The sequence below is a fragment of the Larimichthys crocea genome, chromosome XIII (genome assembly GCF_000972845.2).
Source record: "Larimichthys crocea isolate SSNF chromosome XIII, L_crocea_2.0, whole genome shotgun sequence".
Lineage (NCBI taxonomy): Eukaryota > Metazoa > Chordata > Actinopteri > Sciaenidae > Larimichthys > Larimichthys crocea.
This window is the reverse complement of record NC_040023.1, coordinates 3,564,961-3,587,349: the sequence shown is the minus strand read 5'-3', so window position 1 is coordinate 3,587,349 and position 22,389 is coordinate 3,564,961. Positions and strand designations below refer to the sequence as shown.

The window sequence follows — 22,389 nt, the reverse complement described above, 5'->3', positions numbered from 1 at the left end:
CTTTTCTTTTTTCTGACTGCAATCCACTGTGCGATATCAAAGAGGTGCTTCGGTCTGAGAGCCGATTAAACATGAATAAAACACAGAAGCAGGAAAACGCCCCTGACCTACCAAGAAGCTGTCACTATTTCATTTAAACCTTTCAAATTAATTTTTGACTCCAGTGACGGATAAAAGCTGATGATGCTCTAATTTACTCTTATAAAATAGTTAAGGTCAGGCGTACCGGTTAGCTCACCATGTGTGCCGCATGTACAAAGACGCAGTCCTTGCCGCTGCAGCCCAGGGTTCGATTCCGACCTGTGGACTTTTGTTGACCCATGTCACTCTTCAGCTGCCAGTAGTTCCAGTTGGACTGAACTTAGTCATTAACTGCTCAGTCACAGGCCTGTAGGCTGTTGGATGAGCTGATGAGGAGAAAACTCCTGATAATGAAGCAAGCTTTCTCTCCTACGACGGAGATGACACAGAGCGATTTACTGCCTGTTGCAGTATCTCTCTCATTCTCCATCGTTCCCTGCTGCAGATTCCCCCTCAGGGATAAATAAAACTAATTTGGCCTGTAATATTTTCTCAAATTCTTCAGTATTAGAAATGGCCCAACTGTGAAATAAGATTTAGTTTTGAGGATTGGGCTGCAACCGGCAATAATTTTCATTATAAAGTTGATTTCTTTTATGCTTTTTATTAATTGTTTAATTGTGTAGTCTGTAAATTGCTTCTCACATTTTGGAAACTGGAACCAGTTTTGTGTGATAAATTACTAAAACATATTGTTGTATTTTTGAGTAAGTAAATTGAGTAATTGTATGTTGATCAACTAATTGATTAATAGTTTCATTGTTTCTCTTAAGATTATGCGTTAACTGACTAAATTTGCAAGCACCAGTTGTGAATGTAGCCTGAAGGTCAGCGACTTCACTTCTCACAGCTTGTTAAGACATTAAGTCACTTCAAATAGAAAAAATAAATAGTCCAAGTTAATTTTAATTCAATTGAAAGTGGCACATCCAGCTCTGGTGTGAAATCCACTTGCAGTTTTACTGATAACTCTCGCTTCGGCAAGTAGACGTAGAGGCTGTTCTTAAGTAACATGTTGTATGTGGGTAACGGGCGCCCTGGGAAATATTTCATATAATGGTGCATGTCTACTTTATCTCAGTCGAAGTTCTTGGTTCCACAGCAATATACCTGAGGCGCATTTTAGAAATGGGTTCAAACAAACGGGCCACTGCTGTTTAAACTAAAGGGAACACAGCACAGCGTGGGACGTATTCTGCCTGCGGCACCATAACCGACCGTGAACAGCGCTCCTCTGCGCACTGTTGTGCTGATTTAGCAGTATTTGTTACATGGCAGTTTTCAATTAATTCTCAAAGCTTTCACATCAGTGTTTTGACATACAGTGAGGGGTTCCCTTGTGCCTTCGTATGTGGTCATGAGATTTCATATGGCCCTATTTTTTCATTACATTAGACACATTAACATGCTTGGAAATCGGTGCAACACTCTGCAGTGTCATTCCAAGTCGAGTGTTCTGGGCCTTTTACTTTTCTCTCTGATTAGCCTGATCCGGAGACCATATGCACCTTTGAACGCCTATGCTCTGGATACCTCTAAAAGTATGCTGTAGGCTCAGCGGAGGCTGCTGAATTGTTCTACAAAGCAAACCATTCGTGTAAATTTCACTGTATGTTGACTCAGCTTCTAATATAAATCAGTGGTCAGACTTGGTGCCTCCTACGAGTATAAAAAGAGTCCATATCTTATTGCAGCTGGTGTGCCATGGTGCACACATGGGAGGTCATGGTGAGGATATATTACAGGCTGTGTAACGCAGGACACCTTGATGAATGGGGCCCATGGTGTGAAATAAATTTTACTATTCTGTATCTCTCAAAACCATTCACTCCCACCACTTGTCATCTCTTTCTTGCTGGCATCATTACTAAATTTCTTGGGAAGTGTATATTTCCAAGAGCAAGTACAGCCTGTTGTTCCTGGCACCCGAGATTCATTAGAGTAAAATTGCTTGTAACGTTGGGCAGTTTGTCAGGAGCATCAAGAAAATCACACTCATTACTGCTGAAAAAATGCAGTCCCCTTGTATTGCATGTAAGCTGTTCTTGCTCACAGAAGAGGCATTAGTTGGTTGAATCTGTTCGTTTTTTTCGTGTTTTCCTGGAAGATGATCCCTGATTTCTCACTTTCTCGTGGCCTTGAGCTAAAGGCAAAGCAGTCCAATCCAAACCCCCGAGACAAAAACTCATTTAGAGCCAAATACACCTTATCACTCAGCACTGCTTTCATATGTCCCCTGGTTCCAAAGAAAAAGCATTTCATTCTCTGTGCAACACTTTGATAAGGTGCAGATTTTCTTCTTGGGTAAAATGTTTGACTTCTATATTCTCCTGACAGCTCAGGATATCTAGACTTCACACACATTGATCCTGGTGAAGTTTTAGACCTGGGCTGATGTGTTGATTGCACCATTGTCTCGTCAGGACTCCACAAAATTGATTTGCAGAGCTTTAAACTGGTTGATCCCAAGTGGCACCAAGAAAAGTTCAACATCATTTCCAAAATGTATCCAGTGTGACGTTAGTGAGCTGAAAACAGTGTGCCTGCCAACTCAGTATGTCTGTAATGCCGGACAGAACTTTGTCTTGTTTTCCGTACAAGGGACAGTTTGCACAGCATTTATGTATTCTCTACATGTGGATCCAGAGTTATTTCTGATCAAATTAGGTAAATCTACAGGATCTCAGGGTGGAATAGAATAATTTACCGGCTACACTCCATAAAACATGAAGTTACCTATCTCATAACATTCATATCGCCACCATCCTACTGTCGTTCATTTACATTTTTACCATCATATCATACATTAGCAGCATAATGATTTTTTTAGAAAGCTGTTACCGTTGCCGATCTTATCCATCCATTAACATCATTGATCCATTGACATGGGGGTCCCATGGGTCACAGAGATGTTGTTTGGCCTGACATGATTCATGGTGCCCTACTTAAATATTCAGCGTTTGGGGCAGGCCAGTGTTAGATGTAGCTATTATGGAAGCCAGTCTGCTTTGGTGGCGGTTAGTACCTGACAGTGTTAACTTGGTCAATTGACAGCAGCTTGTTAGTTTCACGGAGACAGCTGACACGCTTTCTCAAAGCCTGTTCTTTGCTGAAGAATGAAGACGATGTTGGCTTACTTGATTGGTCTGTTAGCCAGGCGTTCGCATTGGCAATCGGAAGAAACACAGAAGATGTCCAATTATAGCAGAAAGTTGAGTTTTAATGAAGCTGCGTCAATCTCTTTAATGGAGAAGGTTTACGGCCTTGATGTGGGTGTCACGCTTTATAGCCAGTTGGCTTAAGCAATAATGTAGAGGCCTCTGATGCTGAGAGAGCATTCATCATATTAAGACACTAAAACAAATGTACATAACATTTACATGTATATGTATATGTTGTATTGTTGCAACCCTTACGCTTGTTGCAAAGGCTGATTCTTTCTCAGTTTTTTGTAATTCATACAGGGCCAGTATATATATATCCACTCAGGCATAATCAGCAGTATAATGAGCTGTGTTATAAAAGTGAATTCAAAGCCCCTTTCAAGCTAATGATAGAGATATTACAGTACTACCATCAGTTCCACGGGGCAGTTTTGTCTTCAGTGCTTTCATTACACTTGCATGGAATTATGCAAAAAGGGTCTAAATGTTAATTAGAAGTCAATCTGGTACGTCTGAAATTGATGTTTTACTCAGTCAGTTTGCTGAAATGTGTTTCTCTACCTCTGATAGACACACAGTGTTCAGGTGGTGTTTCAAAATGATATAACACTTGCCTACTCTACAGTTTACTATATCTAAATGCTGTTTTGATCCCATAAAACGAAATGTTAGTACACATTGTGAACCTATATCACTGTATTGATGCCCACTCCCTGTGTCTTACTGTAAACTGTCTGCCAGCGATGGCTTGTTTGTTTGCAATGAACGCTGACCACCCACCAGAACTCAAATTTCCCTTAATTAAATAATAGATGCTTTCACACCGTGGAAGTTCTCCAGTGTCAACTTTTTCTCAGTAAACAGTGTGTGCAGTTGCAGTAAATTACCATTCTTGACATCACCTCATCAAATTGCAATGCAACTGCCCCCTCACGGCTCAGCCAACACGACTTCAGTTGATTTTTGTTGTGGCCTGAACATAAGTGGTACTTAGAAAAATAAGATTAAATGAGCTTTCCGCATTCAGTGTGTTTTATTGTTTGAAAAATGTATAAATGTACACCTTTACGCACACATACCATGACTGCTGGTGCTGGTATTCCTGGTGTTTACAGCTGCCGTGCGTTTTTGAAAACACCTCAGCCTTGGTAGTGGCATGCTCACATAACATTTTTTCACTCCACATCTATGAGTAAACATTCATAAAGTATGATTATCTTATCACATGTCACCTTGATCTTAAAACGCTTAATATGCCGTCGTTTTGGAGTAAAAAAAAGAAATGTAGAATCACTGAAAAACCTGATTATCTAAATCTCTAAGCTCATCTTCCTCCTCACCAAACAACACGAGCTGAAACACTGTCGGGCTGGTTGGTCTCATCAGCATTTACCACCTTTTGTTCCGTGTGTGCTTTGACCGAGACGAACGGAAAAAAAACAAAAATACAGCCCATCTTGGCTTGTACTGTGAATTGGATTCTCTCACTTCTCTTCCTCTCACTCTCTGTCTCTGTCTTGTCTTGCTCTTTTCTCCCACCCCAGTACTTCTTTATTCTTCAGGCTATAGTTCTGTGCGGAGCTGGCTATCTAGTCTGGCACTTTGCCTTTATCCTGGGGATTAACAGAAAGCCTTGTATATGGACTACATGTTCTTATGAAACGTCTGTCCTTGTTCTTCTGTTTTTAATCATTCAGTGTGAAATCTCAATTCCTTCACAGAGCCGGTTATATAATTATTGCTGGTCTTCATTATTCCCATCTTGCTTAGGTTATTTGTGGGCATTATAGAATAAGCAGTATAGCATTTATCTACAGTATGAAAGCTTAAATAAATTCTAATGTCCTAAATATTCCACTTTTTTGGCTTTCTTTGAGGTGTTTGTTTTTGTTTTGTTTTTATCAGAATTATTGGGTAAAATGTGCAACAGCCTACACATCCAGTCTTATGTATTCTGTGACAAATGAGTAAGAGATGCAATTTTGTAAAGGCCAGTAAAACCTTCTTCCCACAGTGACTGCTCCATTTTAAATGAACAGTGCATGCAGATAAACAGCCAGGGCTTTCTGCAAGTTAATATTGGAGCTGTTGGCTGAGATGCACAACTGATATGCATCTTTTCTGTGCCTTCTTTGACTGCTTTCCTCTCTGCCCGAATGTGTTTTGGCCTTAACACAACAGACACGAATCCAGAGTGAATAAGTCAGCCCCAAAGAATAAAGAATGTCTTTATTCATGGTAGTTTTTAAACTGTATTTTTAATCAGAGTTTTGTCTCTGAGGCTAAATAAAGGCTGCATTATCTTCTTGGTGGAGGTTGTTGGGGCTAGCACGACACAGAACTGAAAAAAGTGCGTGCGCTTGTAGTAGTGCGAACACATTATTGTTACTCTTATTTACAGTTTACATACATGCAGCTGTTTTGTTTTTTTTTGCTTTTTTGGTCTGGTTTTACTGAATACAAAGACAAGCAACTGAGATTCATGTCATGAGGACGAGCGTGGGCAGACTAAGAATTAAAGACAATGGGATGATGTTTTTAGTTGTGGCATGTGTCTTTGAGTTTTGAATGAAGTTTTCCCAAACTTTCAATACAGTCTAAATTTATTTTTATTTTTAATATGCGAGGGGAAAGTCAAGAATCGGATTTCTGAAGCTGCACTGCACATTTCTTTCTGTTAAATATAGATGATCAGTGTAATTTTTTAATTTATCTGTCGGTCATTAGTCGTTTGATCCATAAAATATCCGAAAATTATAAAACATGCTCTTACCCAAAGCCTCAATCGATTATAGTTGCATTCATTTAATATTTAGTTGCTAGCTCAATATCTGATCATTGCAGCTCTGCTGTCAGTTCTTTCAGATCGGTGTTTGGGCATGCAGCGCATGAACCTTGTTAACACGGTTAAATGTAAAGCAATAGCTCCTAAACACTGAGGATCACCATGATGTTCATTACATTTGAATAGCTGATGTTTGGGAATGCTTGAGGGGGGTGTAAATGGGAAAATAAGGCTGTTATCTTCGTGCCTCTATTGTAAGTTAAGAGTCCATGAGCTTTCCAATTAGAACGTCTGCACCCGAGGGTCCTGTTGTGGGTAATTGTTTTTAAGGATCGACTGCTCTATGGTACTGTATCTCTCCGGTACGTCCAAATGATTCTGTTAACATTGATGGAAGCTGTTGTCTTCAGCTCATAGATAGACTTTTTAGAAGTGAGAGCCTTCTTCTCCATCCTGTCCTCTGCTGCAGGGCGCGGTGATTGCTTGCTGCAGATTCATTAAATGTCTACCATTATAGCTGGAATTTATGTCGGTCTGACTTCCAGGTTGAGAGTGAAACAAACAGACTAATTGAATTTAGCTTGTCACTGGAAAAAAATTTCCAGTCTGACACGCAGTCAGAGTTGCTTCCGTTAGACCGTCCTCTGTGATTATGTGATTTGTCAGATGCGAAAAACTCTTGGGCAGCGCAGTGAACAGAACCTCTGTTTCCTTCTCAGGGTATCCGCGGGGTATTAAAGTCTAAAAAGGTAGTAAATCAACTTAGTAAAAATAAAGGCCTCAAAAAGTATTAAATGTCTGATTGCAAGGTTTTTATTTTTTTTAAAGAATAGCACGTGATTTTTTTTTAAAGTTCGCCAGAATTTATTACATAGACTGTACAGTAGACCGATTTTCCATAGCGCACAGCAGTAGACTCAGGATTGTTCTGTGTTCTTCATGCATTAGAGTCTGTTGCTATTTCCATCATTTAGAGTTCACAGAGGCCATTTATGAGATCAATGGTATATGATGTTTTTATTGGCACATCGTCACACAGCCAGTGGTATTGTTTACAGCGTGCGTGTGACTCATTTATTGATCCTGTTTTTGCTATATGACTAGTTGTGTTGAGGTTTTAAAAACATATTTAAAAGGTATTAAATGGTATTAAATTTTACCTCAGGATTCCTGCATGAACCCTGCTTCTGCTACATGTATGCTGCTTGTGGTTTCTATTCAAACTCAACTCTAGACAAACTGCTGCAGGAAAGGTGAGTAAGAGTGCTGGAGTCACTATAAGGTCAGCTGTCAGATTAGTTGTGGAGGTAAGATGTGAGAGGATGTGCACAGTGCTTTCAATAGACATTTATTGTTACCGGATCGTACTGTCGGGTGCTGAATGGTAGAAACTCGTAACTGTGCTGCAGCAGCTTTTTCCTATATGTTCCTATCAAAGCCATGCCAATACATCTCCATGGCCTATATCATAGTCAGTAAGAATAAATATGTGTTTGGAGTTTGTCAGACCAAAAAAGAAAGTGAAATTTTATCGACAAGTTTATAAGGTTAGGTCAGGTTGGCCTCAGCGTGTCATCGAGCCACCCTTTAAGGACGGCCCACAAAATCCAGGACTGAAAACTGGTGAAAAACTGTTTTAATCTCTAACTCCACATTTCAGTAATATATCGTTCTTTTCATGTTTTCAGCGACTATTTTCCAACATATTTAATGTATTTTGAAATAAATCTCAGAATGCTGAATGCAGAGTCATAGCCTTAGTATAATTTGTAGGATTAATGGTGTTGTTTTCATTTCAATGTGTTGATAGCTGAGGATTTTTTTTGTAAATAATGGAGGGGTCGCATTGCAGCTGTTGACAGGTGGGGACTAGGGTTCAAGTATTTGCAATTTGTTTTTTATGAAAGGAATTAAGCCTCCCTCATTACCTCCACTGAGATGCCCTGGAGCAAAACACTTAATTCCCAACTGCTCCAATGGAGGAGCACTTCATGTGGCCCACAGATAATGTAATGAGAATAATAAATATTATCTTTCAAATTATGAATAATTACTTACAATAAGGCAATTATAGATAAGACTAGTTGGGCAGTTGGGTGTCAATTCATGCATCATAGAATTGGTGTTAGCGAACCTAAATCCCTTAATGCTGAGCATAAGGTTTCCTGTAGTAGTACGAACCTTATTAGTGACATGATATATCACCTACGTTCATTTGAAGATGCATTAAATGAAATTAGAAGAGACTGTACAGTAGATATTCTTAAAGGAAGTCCATTGGTCCTTATATAGTTGGATAAATGACCATACATTTTCTTAAATGGACATTTGGAGCTATAGTTATATATTGGTACACACTGAAAATACTGCTCCTTGTGCTCTTCAGTTGTTGTTTCTTCCTCTGATGTTGTGTTTTCCTGACAGTACCTAAATATGTTAGTCACATAAAATAACAACATATACGTGACAGCCCATTGAAGCTGACAATATTAGTGCTCCATTGCATAGCCGAGTCAGTCAGTATTTGACAGTGATTGTCGTCTTTACTGGTTTTCTCAGTGGCGTGGAATACGGAAACTAAAAGCCATCAAGTGTGCATTTACATCACTGCGTGAATGTGCTGTGAGGGGATAATTTGAAAGCCTTGTCTCGCCTCATGGAGTCGATCAGATCCATCAATCTGGCCCACGGGATATTTTGTCAAGTAACACCCAGCTGTCTTGTCTGTCTGACAATGAAACCCGACACCTGAATCCCAAAGGTGCTTTGAAAGATGCCACGTGCAGGAAGGGAGGATTATGAATGTAACACAGGTTACGCTGAAACCCGGCAGTACGTGTTTCTCAGTGGAGCAGAGCGAAGAAAACAGCACAGTGATCCCCCGTGCTCCCTGTACCCAATAAACACAGCCCAGCAACGCGAGAGAGAGAGAGGTTAGGTTGCGAGGAATAGCAATGCTTACTCAGGCTTTTCACATATATGAAGCGGGGAGGAAGGATGAATACGTAAGTAGGAAAAGCAAACTGCAAGTAATCTGACCCAGTTTTTCATTTTTTTCCACTCCGCTCGTGGCTCCAAGCTGGTGATGCAAGCAGTTTTTCTATTTATGCTCTTGGATTCGGATTGATCTCACTATGAAGCAAAGAGATGCATCTCAGGGGGAAGGCTGGCCTGCTAATAGCTATTGTTTATCACTACCCATACACACATATCAAAGTTTATACAGTATGTTTTTCTGCATGAGCAAAAGGAGCTTTTGCTATGCTTGTGAGGATCTTCCATAGATTTTATATTTAACTTAAATCACAAACCTTTATCTCTTTTACTGGGAGGTTTTACCAGGTGCATGTACAGTGCATATAAAGGGTTATTTTGTGAGAAAATGTTGAATTTATTTTTGTCGTCTTTGCTCTTTCCGTCAGCCTCACTCACATACTTCTACTGTTAAATCATGATTGACACTTTACCCAGAATAATTTTCAGCATTTTCAGAGAACCAGCGACTTTCAGATGTACTGTAGGTATGTGGAAAGAGTAACCGCAAGAGCACGTTTTTACTTTTTTATCTTTTATTTTAATCAAGAAAAATCCAGAAACGCGCCCCACATTTTTATCTACAAGTGTGATGTCCAAGGAAACTGGGCTTGGTTTATTTTCCTGAAGGCGTTATCCAAAAGGCTTTTGACTGACCTGAATGGATAGGGAGAGTTCAAATATGTTGAACTTCAACCTGTGAATTTAAACTACTGATCTAATAGCAAGCTGTCTGACCTTTTAAAGGATGGAGAGTTGGAGGGTTCAAAATCGAGTAAGCTGCGGTACAGCAGTACTTTTGTCTGATTTTCTTTTTTTCCTTGGACCAGCCAAAAGAAGCTAATATAATCAAAAAAGACTCACATCAATATCAAGTATTGAAATTCAAAATCTCAAACCTTTTTTCACAACTTAATAAAAAAATATAGGCTTCCAAGCTTAAACCACGGCCAGTGTGGTCTCTGCGTAGGGCTCAGCATTCGTCAGTGGACAGCTGCCAACAATGGATGTGTGAAGAGAAGAGTACCTCATTAGGAGCCACCTCGTCATGGTGGGGGCAATTAGACGGCTTGGGAGGAAATGCTTTGAGCTCAGACACTGCTCAGTGCTCTCCACCCACTGCATGGACTGATGAGGAGAACATAGGCGGTGGGAAGGTGGGAGTAACAAAGTAGTCATGGTTTAAAGGCTGTTCTGTAGCTTTGTTGTAAAACCTCCATGTTAGGGTTAAAAAAAAACATTTAAACCTGAACCATGATTTCATTTTATTTGAATGCTGATATTATATTTGTCAGTGTTCATAGCACAGTGCACCTTATCTTAAGTAGCCTCAGTCAGGTAAACCTCATTCAAGATCATTTATTTTGGCATCTCTAGACCACTACCATTTTTCTTCTTGAATGAGATGTTTAAAGTTCAGTTTGATGTCCCATCAAACAACATCCATCTGGGCTTTATGCCACAGCAGGTGTCCTGCTTCAGACAAAGTGGAAGAGATCATTTTATTAAAGCTATAAATCAACATCATAATTACCTCAAACCCCTTGTATGAGCTGATGGGGTCTCAGCCAATGCTCTCAATACATTTCAAGTTTTTAAAGAAACATTTTTCACTCATGCTCATGTTGATATAGTACAGTTGATGATGGAGTCTGATCATCCCCATTTCAGTACATTTGCTCACACCCAACACTCTAGAAATAATAGACAGTTTGGAAAATACAAGTATTTGCTTTCGATACTATTGTCATTTCTGCTGGATAAATACAAATCTGGGGCTAAGGGACAGTACCGGAAACAGTTCTGGTCTGTGCAGAGGTAACAGACAAGCACCTGACCAATAGCACAACAAATCATCTTCAAAAGTTGTTTTTTGTAAGAATTAAAAAAAAGTTAGTAGGAAAGGAAGTTAGAAATGTTGAATTCAATGTTTTGGGACTTTGAGACCAAAAGAATATCTTAAGCTGAGCTGCTTCAATTTAACGCTTGTTTCCTAAATGTGTCATTTTTAATTCGCCCAGCATTTTTAAAGTGCAGAACTAAATCACTGGGGTGCCCTTTTAAATATTCCAGTCACACAAAGTCCTTCCAACATAATGTTTTGGTGACTGGGTTCTTGACACCTCGCCTTTACATGGATTAACTATTAACTTTGAGCTTTTCCAAGTGACTGGACTGAACATAGGAGTACCAAGTCACTTCCCCAATGAAAGAACAAACATATGAATCAAGTGAAGCGTGCTGTTACTGTTGATACGCATTGATTATTTTGTGTGACATTCACACAGCCTGAGTAAGACTTTTCCTTTTGCCATCAAGGGCACTCGTGCAGAAAATTTCTCCAAGCTTTCAGAGCTTCGGGTTCAATTTCTTTTCGCTCTCCTATTTTGAATTTCATTCCTCAGCCTACTGTAGCTCGCAGGTGTCACCTGTCATTGTTGGCTTGCTTGAGTAAGCTTTAATATTTGGTAGATATGAGAGTTAAAGCAGACAGCCAGGAGTAAACGGGTTGTTTACATAGCTCTGGTAGAGCATTGAGACAGAAAACCCCAAAGTAAAATCTCATCTTTAATATTTTATGAGCAGGAATACCCCAAGCTTATGAATGAATTAGCAGAATTGGAACTGGTCCAAACAGAAAAAAGATAAAAACAAAAACAAAAAAAAAGTTTTCTGCCTTTACTCAAAGACAGTTGGACATTTTGTTGGCACATTGGCCCAAGTCTCTCCTTCATGGGGGAAGTGTCTTTAACAAATATCCTACCTCTGTCAATCCATAAAATGTAACGAGACACTTTTTTTCCCCTCTGTACTCTTTGAACCAGCTGCAGGGTTCAGAGTTCTGAGTCCAAATCCATCTTGAGTCCCTGTGAAAAGATCCCTATAGCCTTGTCAAAACTGGTGCTGCCAGTAAGCAGACAGAGGAAAGAAGTAACTTATTAGAAAGCACGCCTGGGGGCTTTCATCTGATTCTGCTGCCAGTGGCAGAGCCAGAGATGGGGTTGGTTTGATGCAGACGTGGGTGACTGGGGAGATGTGGTCTAGTGAAACTGTCACTTTAGTTTACTTTAATGTTGACTGTTTTATCTGTGATACAGCAAGTATCATATTAAGTATTATATACAATACATTGAAATACATTTTACATTCGCTGTTTATAGTTTTATTGTCAAGGCCACAATGAAGGCAAAAACCAAATCTCTAGGTAACCTACACACATTTTTTGGTCTTTGTAAGACAACCATATTACAACTCACTGCAGCACACACTTTGTGCCAAAAAACAGAATGCCATTTGTAGACTATAAAGTTTCCACCATTGCATTAAATACAAGCCACAAGACTTCAATCCTCGTATGAAAAATAGCCATAATCATTAAAGTTGCAAGGGATAGATATGATAAAAACAAAAAAAATGAACACCTCATGCCCAGCACCAAACAGCAGACAGACAATGTTAGTGACTACTAACCTGGAGCTGAGAATACCTCTCATTTCTACCCAATTTTGACACCTAATTTCATAAACTTGTCCATGTTTAATCATTAAAATTTGTCTGGGTGGTTAATAACTCTTTCCTCTTTTGGTCTGACAACCTAACCTAGAAGCATTTTGCATCAAAAATGACTTGGTCTATGTTTGAGACCTTGTTGTTGCGCTGTCATGCATTTGAAACACAGTTGAAAGTCAAATTATTTTTGAAACACGGTTAAACAAAACTGACACGTCCCACGTTAAAAAACCCTCCCCTCCCTAGCTGCTGCGCTCGGCGCTTTTGTCTTCCCGTTTGTCAGTTTTCATAGTAAGATGATATAATGAGGGGGCAGGCAAAGATAATGTCTGCATAAAAACAATCGTTACGCTGCGCTGCTTATCAGCTCGCTGCATATGGAGCTGTTGAAATCATGAGGGATGCTAGTGAATATATCTCACCATCTGCATTTAACACATCTGCTATAAATGATACGAGGGGTATGGGAACAATATGGTATGGGACTGAGGTGACAAGCATGGCTGAGTTGTATCCTTTCGGCCCTTGTTAGGCTACTTTTTCCAAAGCAATTACTCACTAACAGTAAAGACCGAGTCTGCAACTCATTTGGAGCTGGAGAATACAGAAATAATAGCTGCTATTGGAACTAATTGACACAAATAGATAGAAAACAACTGAGGACTGTGGAAGGATGCTTCATTTATCTTAGTAGTGGTCAGTTATTTGGATCATTATTTAATAAAGATCAGTTAGGGTGAGATCTGTAGATGTTAATCGTCCTACACCGGAGAAATGTTTATACGAAACCAAATATATTTGATCTGCTTCCTAAAAGTGCAGTTCATTATTTAGTTAGTTCCTCACTGCACTGCGTTCCATGCTCTGTTTCCTCCTTCACACCTAATTTCCTCCATTTACCTTTTCACTCCCTCTTTCCCTCAACCCTTCCTTCTTGCTGTAAGCAGAATTGTCAGAGGCATTTAAAGTCTCCACCTTTTTACAGGGATTCCTCCACTCCTCATTTTTCTCTTGGATAGAGTTTGCAGCCTGGGACTTCAGTGAGGGCTTACTTCTTTATCAGACTGCAATAGCCACTCTCCATCACAAGATTAAACTGTAGTCTAGCCCGTTCTGTAAAATCTTTTCCTAAACTTGGCTCCTCTGAGTTCTCCCTTGGGCAGCCTTAAAGAAACAGTCTCATAGAAGTGTATATCAACTAAGTACAGATGCATTGTTCCTGACTTGTGTTATTCATTTTGTATCTCAAATGTTTCTCTAATGTGCTGATGTGGTGAAGCAGGTGTAGCTGCAGGCTATTTGTTCACCATGTCCTCTTGACACCCTTAATGCAATCATACTCCCATAGTACACACAGATAATAACATTTCAAAGTAATGACCTCAGCATCTGTGTCTGTAATAATGGAAATGTTATTATGTTTTGCATCCTAATAACATTTCCCACAACTGAACTTTGTTCCAGAATTTTATTTCGAAAACCATCTGGAGAAACCAATAAACCAAACAGCAGACAGACAGTGTTAGGATCTTGAAACCAAGACCCCAATAGTTGTATGAATATCTACTGTAGAATGCCTGATGATTACTACCCAACAGTTCAAACACGCCTTGCCTCTTGCATCATCAGCGGGAGCTTGATTTTAAGTGCTCTCTCAGGGCTTAGGGCCAGCCTCACTCTTGGCTAAATTCGAATTTATTTTATTCTTTTATTCAAGCCATTCTTCCTGTATTATAAAACTTCCCTCAGTGAAAAATATAACTATGTTCTAACACTCCAAAGTGCATTGTTGGCAACTGGCCCCTGAAGTTGTGATATTAGATTGTCCTTCACAGCCACATCTTCAACTTAACTTAACCAAAATGTTTCATAAGATTGATGACAGCTTAGCACATTCTTGGTATTCTCTCAATCAGCTTCATTAGGTTGTCACCTGGAATTTTTTTTCCAATAGTCTTGAGGGGGCTCAGGAGGTAGAGCTGAACTAACCAATCAGAACTAATCAGATGATCGGCATGTGGAAGTGTCCTTGTTTGTTTTGGGAAACCCAAATTGCTCCTGAAGGCTTCGACATCGGTGTGTCAATGTGGATGAATGGTTATCTCCTAAAATTGATGAGCACCCTGCATGGCAACTGTCGTATTGTCAGCCACCACTACTGAGATAAGTAGTGTAAAAACACTTTGAGTGGTCAGAAAGGCCGTACAGTCTATTTACCATTTACAAGGAGTTTCTCCATGCTACATGGTGGGAACCACACATGCATACCACCTATTCACCTTCATGAGACAGTGTGTCCTAACATTTGACTTACCTGCAGTAGTGTTAAACTGTACTGCGTTATATTGAAAGGTACTTATAATATTTTGGCCGCCCCATTTACATACATGAGGGCCATAATATTAGAAACTCATTTCAGTATAATGCAGTCCAGTTGTTGTATTGGATCACATAGGATTGTACAAGTCTACCTAATGAAGTGGTCGGTTGGTGTATAAAAGAAAATAATGGGAACTTTCAATTACAGAGCAAACCTGCTGCTGGAAGTCTTATCTATTCACTATTTTTTTTAACCTTCTCACAGTTCTTGACTTTTCCTGAGAAGCAACATTGGAAAACAAACAATTGGACTGCACTCCCTTAAGAGGGAGGGCTGGGGTGTTGTACTATAGTGAGAGCTTTGAAGAGCAAATTTTTCAAACCCACGCAACTCTCAGGTCTTTTGGAAAGGTGAGCTGCTAATGATTAAATTAGAATTCAGATGCAGCTGTAGTGATGGTGATTGTTTGTTTCATAATATTAGAAAGAAAAAGTGCCCAATTAAAGCTAGAGGGTCATCAGTTTGGCCAATTAGCCTCCTCGGGTCACATTGGGACGTGCTGTAGCGATCAGCGTCCTTAAGCACACAGCGAACATCTATGCCGGTGTGTATTTTTGTTCGCTTCCTGAGAATTTGTTTTTGTTTTTTTCAAACTGTATCACACACTGTGATCATCTTTTAAATTATTGGTGTTTTCTACTTCTTCTCGTCTGCTAGTGCCTTTTTGAATTACCCTGTTGTTGGTGATTGTTAAGGCATGTATTTAAAGATTTTGCACCTGCGCTGACAGGTACAGAACTAAAATATTGTCTTTGTCTGTAGTGTAACTAAAATGTAAGTGAAGCTGATGACTACAGGAAGCTCTCTTTGCAGCAGTGCGATTTAACAACACGTGAAACCAGCAAAAATCTAATATAAGTGGATTACAACTGCAGCCTGTTTTGGTGCTGACATGAGTGAACGTGATGGGGAGCGTATGCAGTGTGTCCCCGTGGGTGGTCGGATTAATAGACGAAGATTTAGATTGAATGTAATGATGCAAAGCAAATAGCTAAGGAGGAACTCATCCCCGCCACCGCCCGCTGTTTCAACTGTTAATATTTGGAAAGAGGAGAGAGATGGCGGGCGCGGGTGTAAAATCACACACACACACACACACACAACTGCAGTGACTCATACAGTGTCGCCAACCAGCTCAGGTACCAGGAAAACTCATGGTTTTCTCACATTATTGACAAATAAATCATCATTAATTTCTAACCTCCACTGTTGCCATTGTTGCCATCAACCTCTCATTACCCTCTGACCACTGAGCCTTGATGTTGTGGCTCTGAAAATTAAACTTCTTGTCAATTTGGAGGATCAGAGCCGCGCTGTTGTAACACAAACACAACCATCTCCCTCCCACACAGGGGTCCACTGTAGCTGACATGTCACAGAGCCTCTCGGCTGATATTAGCTGGCATATGACCTTTTAATGAACACACAAACCAGAGACCCACTGTTGCGGCGGCGGGGGGGTTAGCGCTGCTGTCTGACAGCGGTGTGGTCTAATGAGAGGCCCCTCTCACCAGAGCTGTTGTCAGACCTCCACAATAACCATACAACCCCCCCTACACACCTCATTGGCATCATGCTAATAAGCCACTCTGCAGAGGATCTCATGCAGAAGCTAAAACAGAGGGGGGAAGAAGGATGGCATGTTTATGCAGCCGTAGCAAAGAATTCTTTAGGCACTTGTTGTTTAGTTTTTTGCTCCCTTGAATATTTTGGGTTCATCTTGAATCCTCTTGAGTGTCTTGTTTGCAGCAACAGGTAAGATTTATTCCAGTTTCCAGTATACACATCTCCAAAATTGATGTATGTTTTCACCTTAGGCGAAACGTAGCAACCTCACTACTTTTTACTGACTTGAAATGTGTCACAGACTAGTGTAAAAAAAAGTGAATGTTTGCTGAGATTCCTACTGTTCTTTTCCTTGTTTCACTTTATGATTTGAATCATGTACCAATTATAGACTGCATTTCGTTAAGGCAACGTTTTGGTATTGCTTGAGATGTGAGAGTGAGATTAGAGGATTGATACGATATCTAGAATAGCAGAGAACATTGCAGACTATGAGAGAAAGCTAGCTTCCCTCTTGACCAAAATAAATATATATACATATCAGCAACTCTAAAGCTCACTGATTAAACTATACATGAAAAGAAATATTAAGCAAAAGTTCAAATGAGCTGCTTTCAGTCCAAAGAGCGACAGCCCAAAAGTTCACAAGCACTAAAATTGGCAACATTGCTCCTTGCCCATAATTTGTTGTCTTTACATCTCTGGTTGTCTTCAGGTTAAACAAGAAAAGATACACATGATTAGACTAGCTTTAGTTGGTAGACATATATTTTTTCTCCATTTTTTATGCTAAGCCAGGTTTACCACATCCAGACTCCTCATTAAACACACATGACGTAAGATCATTTTCATACATGCATCTCATACGCAAATCATGACATGAAAGCAAATCGGATGCCTTTGGTCTGTTTGATTTGAAATGGCTTCTTTATTAGAAGGTTCTATTTGTTTCTGTAATTGTGAAGTTAATTGAGACACATCACTTGATTTTAACGTTACCATCTCCAGAGTGGTTTGGATCTTTAGTGCGCCCTGGGCCTCATTTGCGCTTACATTTTTTATGAGCGTTTTCTTTTCCCAATTCACTTTCTTCTTTCTCCCAAAGGCGTTACTGTCTCGTCTCATTCTCTTTGCTTTTTCAAGTAATCTTTACCCCTCTCCCGTCTCTGTCCATGCATTCATGTCTCCTCCATCTCTGTGTCCCTGGTTTCCTGATTATTCCATATCCCTCATCACCACAGTATCACTGCTTTGTTCTTTAACATTGGAGGGCCTTCAGATCTCCTAGCAGCTTCTGTTGGTCCTTTGTGAATGTCTTCAGCTTGGAGGGGAGGGGGCACATTGGATACAGTCCTAGTTAATTGCTTTGTGATATTCTCAAGAGAACATGCTGTGCTGAACAAGCAGTACAGCAAACTATTCCCTTTCTTTTTATGTTTTCTATTCCGCGGAAACAACTTGTTTTGTTTTTATTATTCAATTGTTTGTTTATTTATTTTGTTATTTACTATTGAACACTATTTATTTATTACATCTCGGGATTCACTTCTAGCTAGAAAACGTTCTCCAGATTTCATTTCTAAACATTCAAGGCCAATTGGCAAATGCTGATGTTTGCAATCTACTGAACGTCTCTAAAAAAACATTTTATTACCTTGCATTTATTCAGAAACCGTTTTTATGGGTGGTTCAGAAAATTAAAAGCAAAGGCCAATGGCAGGCGATAGAGCCGCAGTCATTTGATCGCATATGAAAAGGGTTCATGAATGTCTTAAAGGAAGAATTTGTATTTTCCAACCTCTGTCTCATAATTATTCTAATAATAGTGCCAATTATGTACTCACCATCTCCATGGTGAGATTCAGAAAATGTGACCCCAGCAAAACAAGATGTTGAGGCAAGCAAAATCCAAAACAAAGTAGACCACTGGATTAGATTGTCAGCTCATTTGTTTTGCTGACATTAAAGTGAAGGCCATCTCATTATCATGATGGTCGTGTCATCAGCAAACTTTCCGATGGCATTGGAGCTGTCGGTAGCCTTGTAGTCATTCATCTAAAGGGAGTACAGGAGAGGGCTGAGCATGGAGCCCTGTGGGACGCCAGTGTAAAGAGTCAGGTTGGAGGATGTGGTGTAGGCTGTTTGTCAAGAAGTTCGAACAGTTAGAAGTGGCTCAGACGGGACAGTTTCTACCACTCAAATGTCTGTATGCCAAGCTACAGCTAGCACAAAGCCTGGAAACAGGGAAACAGTTAGACTGGCTTAGCTCTGCTCAACAAAGTCCAGCTTCTAGCAGCTCTAGTGTAATTACCAAAATAGTAACAGAGCAATTTAAGTAAGGTCCGTGACTTTAGTATTATTTGATTTCTGGATTTGTTCTATCTTGTAACAAAGAAAAAATGCAGGTGGCACTTTGGCATTTTATATCAGACATTCATACTGTTTAACAGTAGAGCAGAGAAGTTTTACCGGTTAAAGCTTTACACTTCTCTTTCTAAATAATCTTTTGTTATCTCTGTAGGGGACACAAACGTAAGCACGATGAAGCCAAGGAAGACGAGGAGGAGGACGAGGATGACGAGAAGAAGGAGGTGGCGGAGGAATCTGCTGACGAGTCTTCGAAAGACTCCAACGAGGAAGAAGGCGGCAGCAGCTCCGAGGCGGACGAGATGGCTGCGGCCTTGGAGGCCGAGCTCAATGACTTTATGTGACATTGAAAATGAAGGGACTTTTCACAGGAAAAGGACAACAACAACAAAAAAATCAGCCCTAGTTGCTCCTAGAAGTGGTACGAGAAATCCTATTTTTCTGCTTTGGAATCTGTGTGTACTTAGGATGTATGAGCCATGAGTGTGTGTGCTGTAATAAAAATGAATGTCCTGTACAGAAATGACTTGTTGCTGTGTAAATAAAGGCTTAGATTTTTTTGTAGCATTGATATATGGCCTTTTTGGCATAAAAAAACTTTGATGTTAACATTTTATTGTAAGATAACAAACCATAGGAGACATGAAATTTGATACTTTTTGTTTTTGTTTTACTCTTTTCTATTTCAATTTTTATATTGATGAGAAAAAGATAAATGAAATTATAAACCGTACATTTTGCTGGTCGTACATGCCAAAGAGTTTGGAATAGGTTTGCCAAGGGGTGCAGCTAAATATTTTACTCTGGACTTCCAGTTTAACTTTTCTTTTTTTTTTTTTGGCCTCAACAGTTTTTTAGGGTCATAAATGCAACCAGCGGATCTAGACATGTGAATGTGTTTTCTTGAACCATTTCTTCCTCCTCGTGGTGTTTGTACTTTTCATAACATGACGGTAAAGTCAGCTTCTCAGCCTTTGTCATATAACCAGACACTTGGTCTTGGTGCAACCACCACTGTGAACTGAATCCAACTGAACTCCTAGTTCACACGTGTGAAGAGCAGACACTTGCTAGGCCTCTGCTTATGTACACTGGAGCTTATATCTTGTTGAAGCCCTGTTGCCTCAAAGGGAAAGTTCACCCAACTTTTAACGTTTAGTGTTATCTAACTAGGCAGATAGTTTTTTTTGGGCGGGGGGGTTCCCAAGGTTTTTGAGTTATACGTCTCTGAGGTTTCAGCCTTTACCCCAGGACAATGGTACTGGAACAAAGCAATGGATGGTGATTTGTTTTCGAGATATATCATGTTGTTCTGTATTGTTTTCCATCTATTAAGTAGAACAGAACATGGGATATTGAAGCAGCAACCTACCTTTAACTACCTGGAATTAGAGGCAACATGTTTTTGAGTAAATTAGGCACATTTATCTACGGCACTAGCGCCACGGGTTGTAGTCTGGGTGAATACCACTTCAGACTTTTCTGGATGAAACAAAGCCAAGACCATGAACTTTCTCTAATCTTAACCAAGTGCTGCCAGTGCCTAAACATAACCATAAATTGATACCCTTAATAATGCTGTAGTATTTGTGATCTTAAGAACTGAAATTTGGGATTTTTGATTTGATTCAAAAGAGACTTGAATTTAAAAATATCATCTTTTTTTATTATTATGAGAATGTCAGAAATTCTATTTGTGGCAGTAGAAATCTCAGAGACAATAATATGTGCATGTTAGATACCAGTAGAGGTAAGCAAGTTGGGTGAACAGACCTGTGTGAGGCAACATGCTTATACGATAAAAAAAACATCTGTAGTCAGCCCAAATGATTATTAACAGTGAGCAAAGACAGCAGGACTCACCAGCATCTCATCTTTTTGGTGTTCTTTGTTTTCAACCAGCCTGGTTGGTAAATATGACCGTGCTGCGTGCACTTTACTAACAGCACACATTACAGGATTTCTGTGTATTGAAGATCAAACGCTTCCATCTCACCATCGTCTTTTCAAACCACCATCACGCAGTGTTGCCTAGTGCGACTAATGGAGCATATCCAGTATGTTGCACCAAGGTTGCTTATATTCACTGGTAATGTTTGTCGTCTGTGTAGACGATGTAAACCAACAGACTGTTCACGCCTCACTCAACAAGAGTTCTACACAGCGACCTTCTGCATTTTGGGTGTAGAAATAAGTAACTGGAGAGCTGATGTCGCCTTCACTTACCCAGACAAAATATCAAAATGTTCCTTTTACGGTGACAGTCATCCTGTTTTTTGTTTGTGTTGATGGTGGTTTTATCATAACATGTAAAGTATTTGTAAAGTCTATTTCCTACTTGACCCCGAGAGAAAAAGATACTTTGATCAAATAAAGATGTTTCTAAGTAACGCAAGTGACTTGAGTGTTGTTTTTTTCCTTGCATCCCAAAGCGAATGGCACGTATGAAACATTCTCTGTATCCAGTATTCCCTAATCACTAAATTGTACTCCAGATAAAGCCCATTAGCTTTTTGCTGCCTCTTCTATGTTGGGTTTTAAACATTAGGATCATAATGTGATGGCGCTATGAGACTCCCACCAGGACACGCTACTCAGTTAATGGGTTCTGTGTCATGAAAGCCATACCAGAACCATTAGGCCTCATTCCATATTTGACGCTTGGTTTGATACACATGTAGCAAAATGTGCAACCTGCAAAGAACTTCTTATTTTCTTGTTATTACAGAGACAAGCGGCCTCTTTATTGGAGTGCACAGACAGCACGAGTCATCAGTTTTGCAATTTTAGATGCAGTACATGAAGGAGAAAATAAAAGGACAGAAAGAACATCTGTCAGCTCAAAGCGTGACATTTCACTCTCAACTGTGATTTTATTAATAAACACAAAAAAAATCTGTGCTATTACTCTATCATCTTGTCATTCAGTCAAACTCATTGGTCTTCAGGTGTGATGTTGATTGCACAGCTGAATAAATCACAGTCATAAAGGTCTCTTAAAAGCATGACTCTTGCAGCTCGGTTGTGGCGCTTCGTGCGTTTCTTTCCCGGAACGCCAGCCTTAAAAGCCAAAGCAAACAGCAGTAAATGGAGAGCTGTTTATCCTGTCATAAAGCTGGGTCATTTGCACCAGGGTGATCCACCTTTGAATGTAAATAAATGTAAATTTAGCAGCTGCGTTTTGTTTATGATCCGCAGTGGTGACTCACCGTGTCTTACAGATTAAAATATGATCTGAAGCTGGCGTGACCTTTGTTCAGTCAAAAAGCAATAAACAATCTTATTTTCCCGCCGTGGTGTGAGCCCAGGTGAACACATTTTTATAGCCAAACAAACATTTTTACGGGTGTCATTTGAGGAAGCAACAACTCCAGCGTGCTGGGAATAAATGCTATGACACATGGGTAGTTGTCATGAGCAGTGATAACTACTCAGTGGCTGAACACAGAAAGAAAGAAGCAACGCCTACAAACACTTCCACACACTGCTTCCAACAGATAATC

General features: G+C 39.8%; 1 protein-coding gene across 2 annotated transcripts in view; it reads left to right on the top strand.

The window, feature by feature from the left end:
- Positions 1 to 21,281, top strand: part of ctdp1 (CTD (carboxy-terminal domain, RNA polymerase II, polypeptide A) phosphatase, subunit 1) — a 59,259-nt gene extending 37,978 nt beyond the window's left edge. For both annotated transcript variants that reach the window (XM_010740970.3, XM_010740971.3), the window contains exon 13: positions 19,041 to 21,281. In XM_010740970.3, coding sequence (XP_010739272.3) covers positions 19,041 to 19,230 — 190 coding nt within the window. In that variant the 3' untranslated portion in view covers positions 19,231 to 21,281. The remainder of the gene's footprint in view (positions 1 to 19,040) is intronic.
- Positions 21,282 to 22,389: the final 1,108 nt, after the last annotated feature.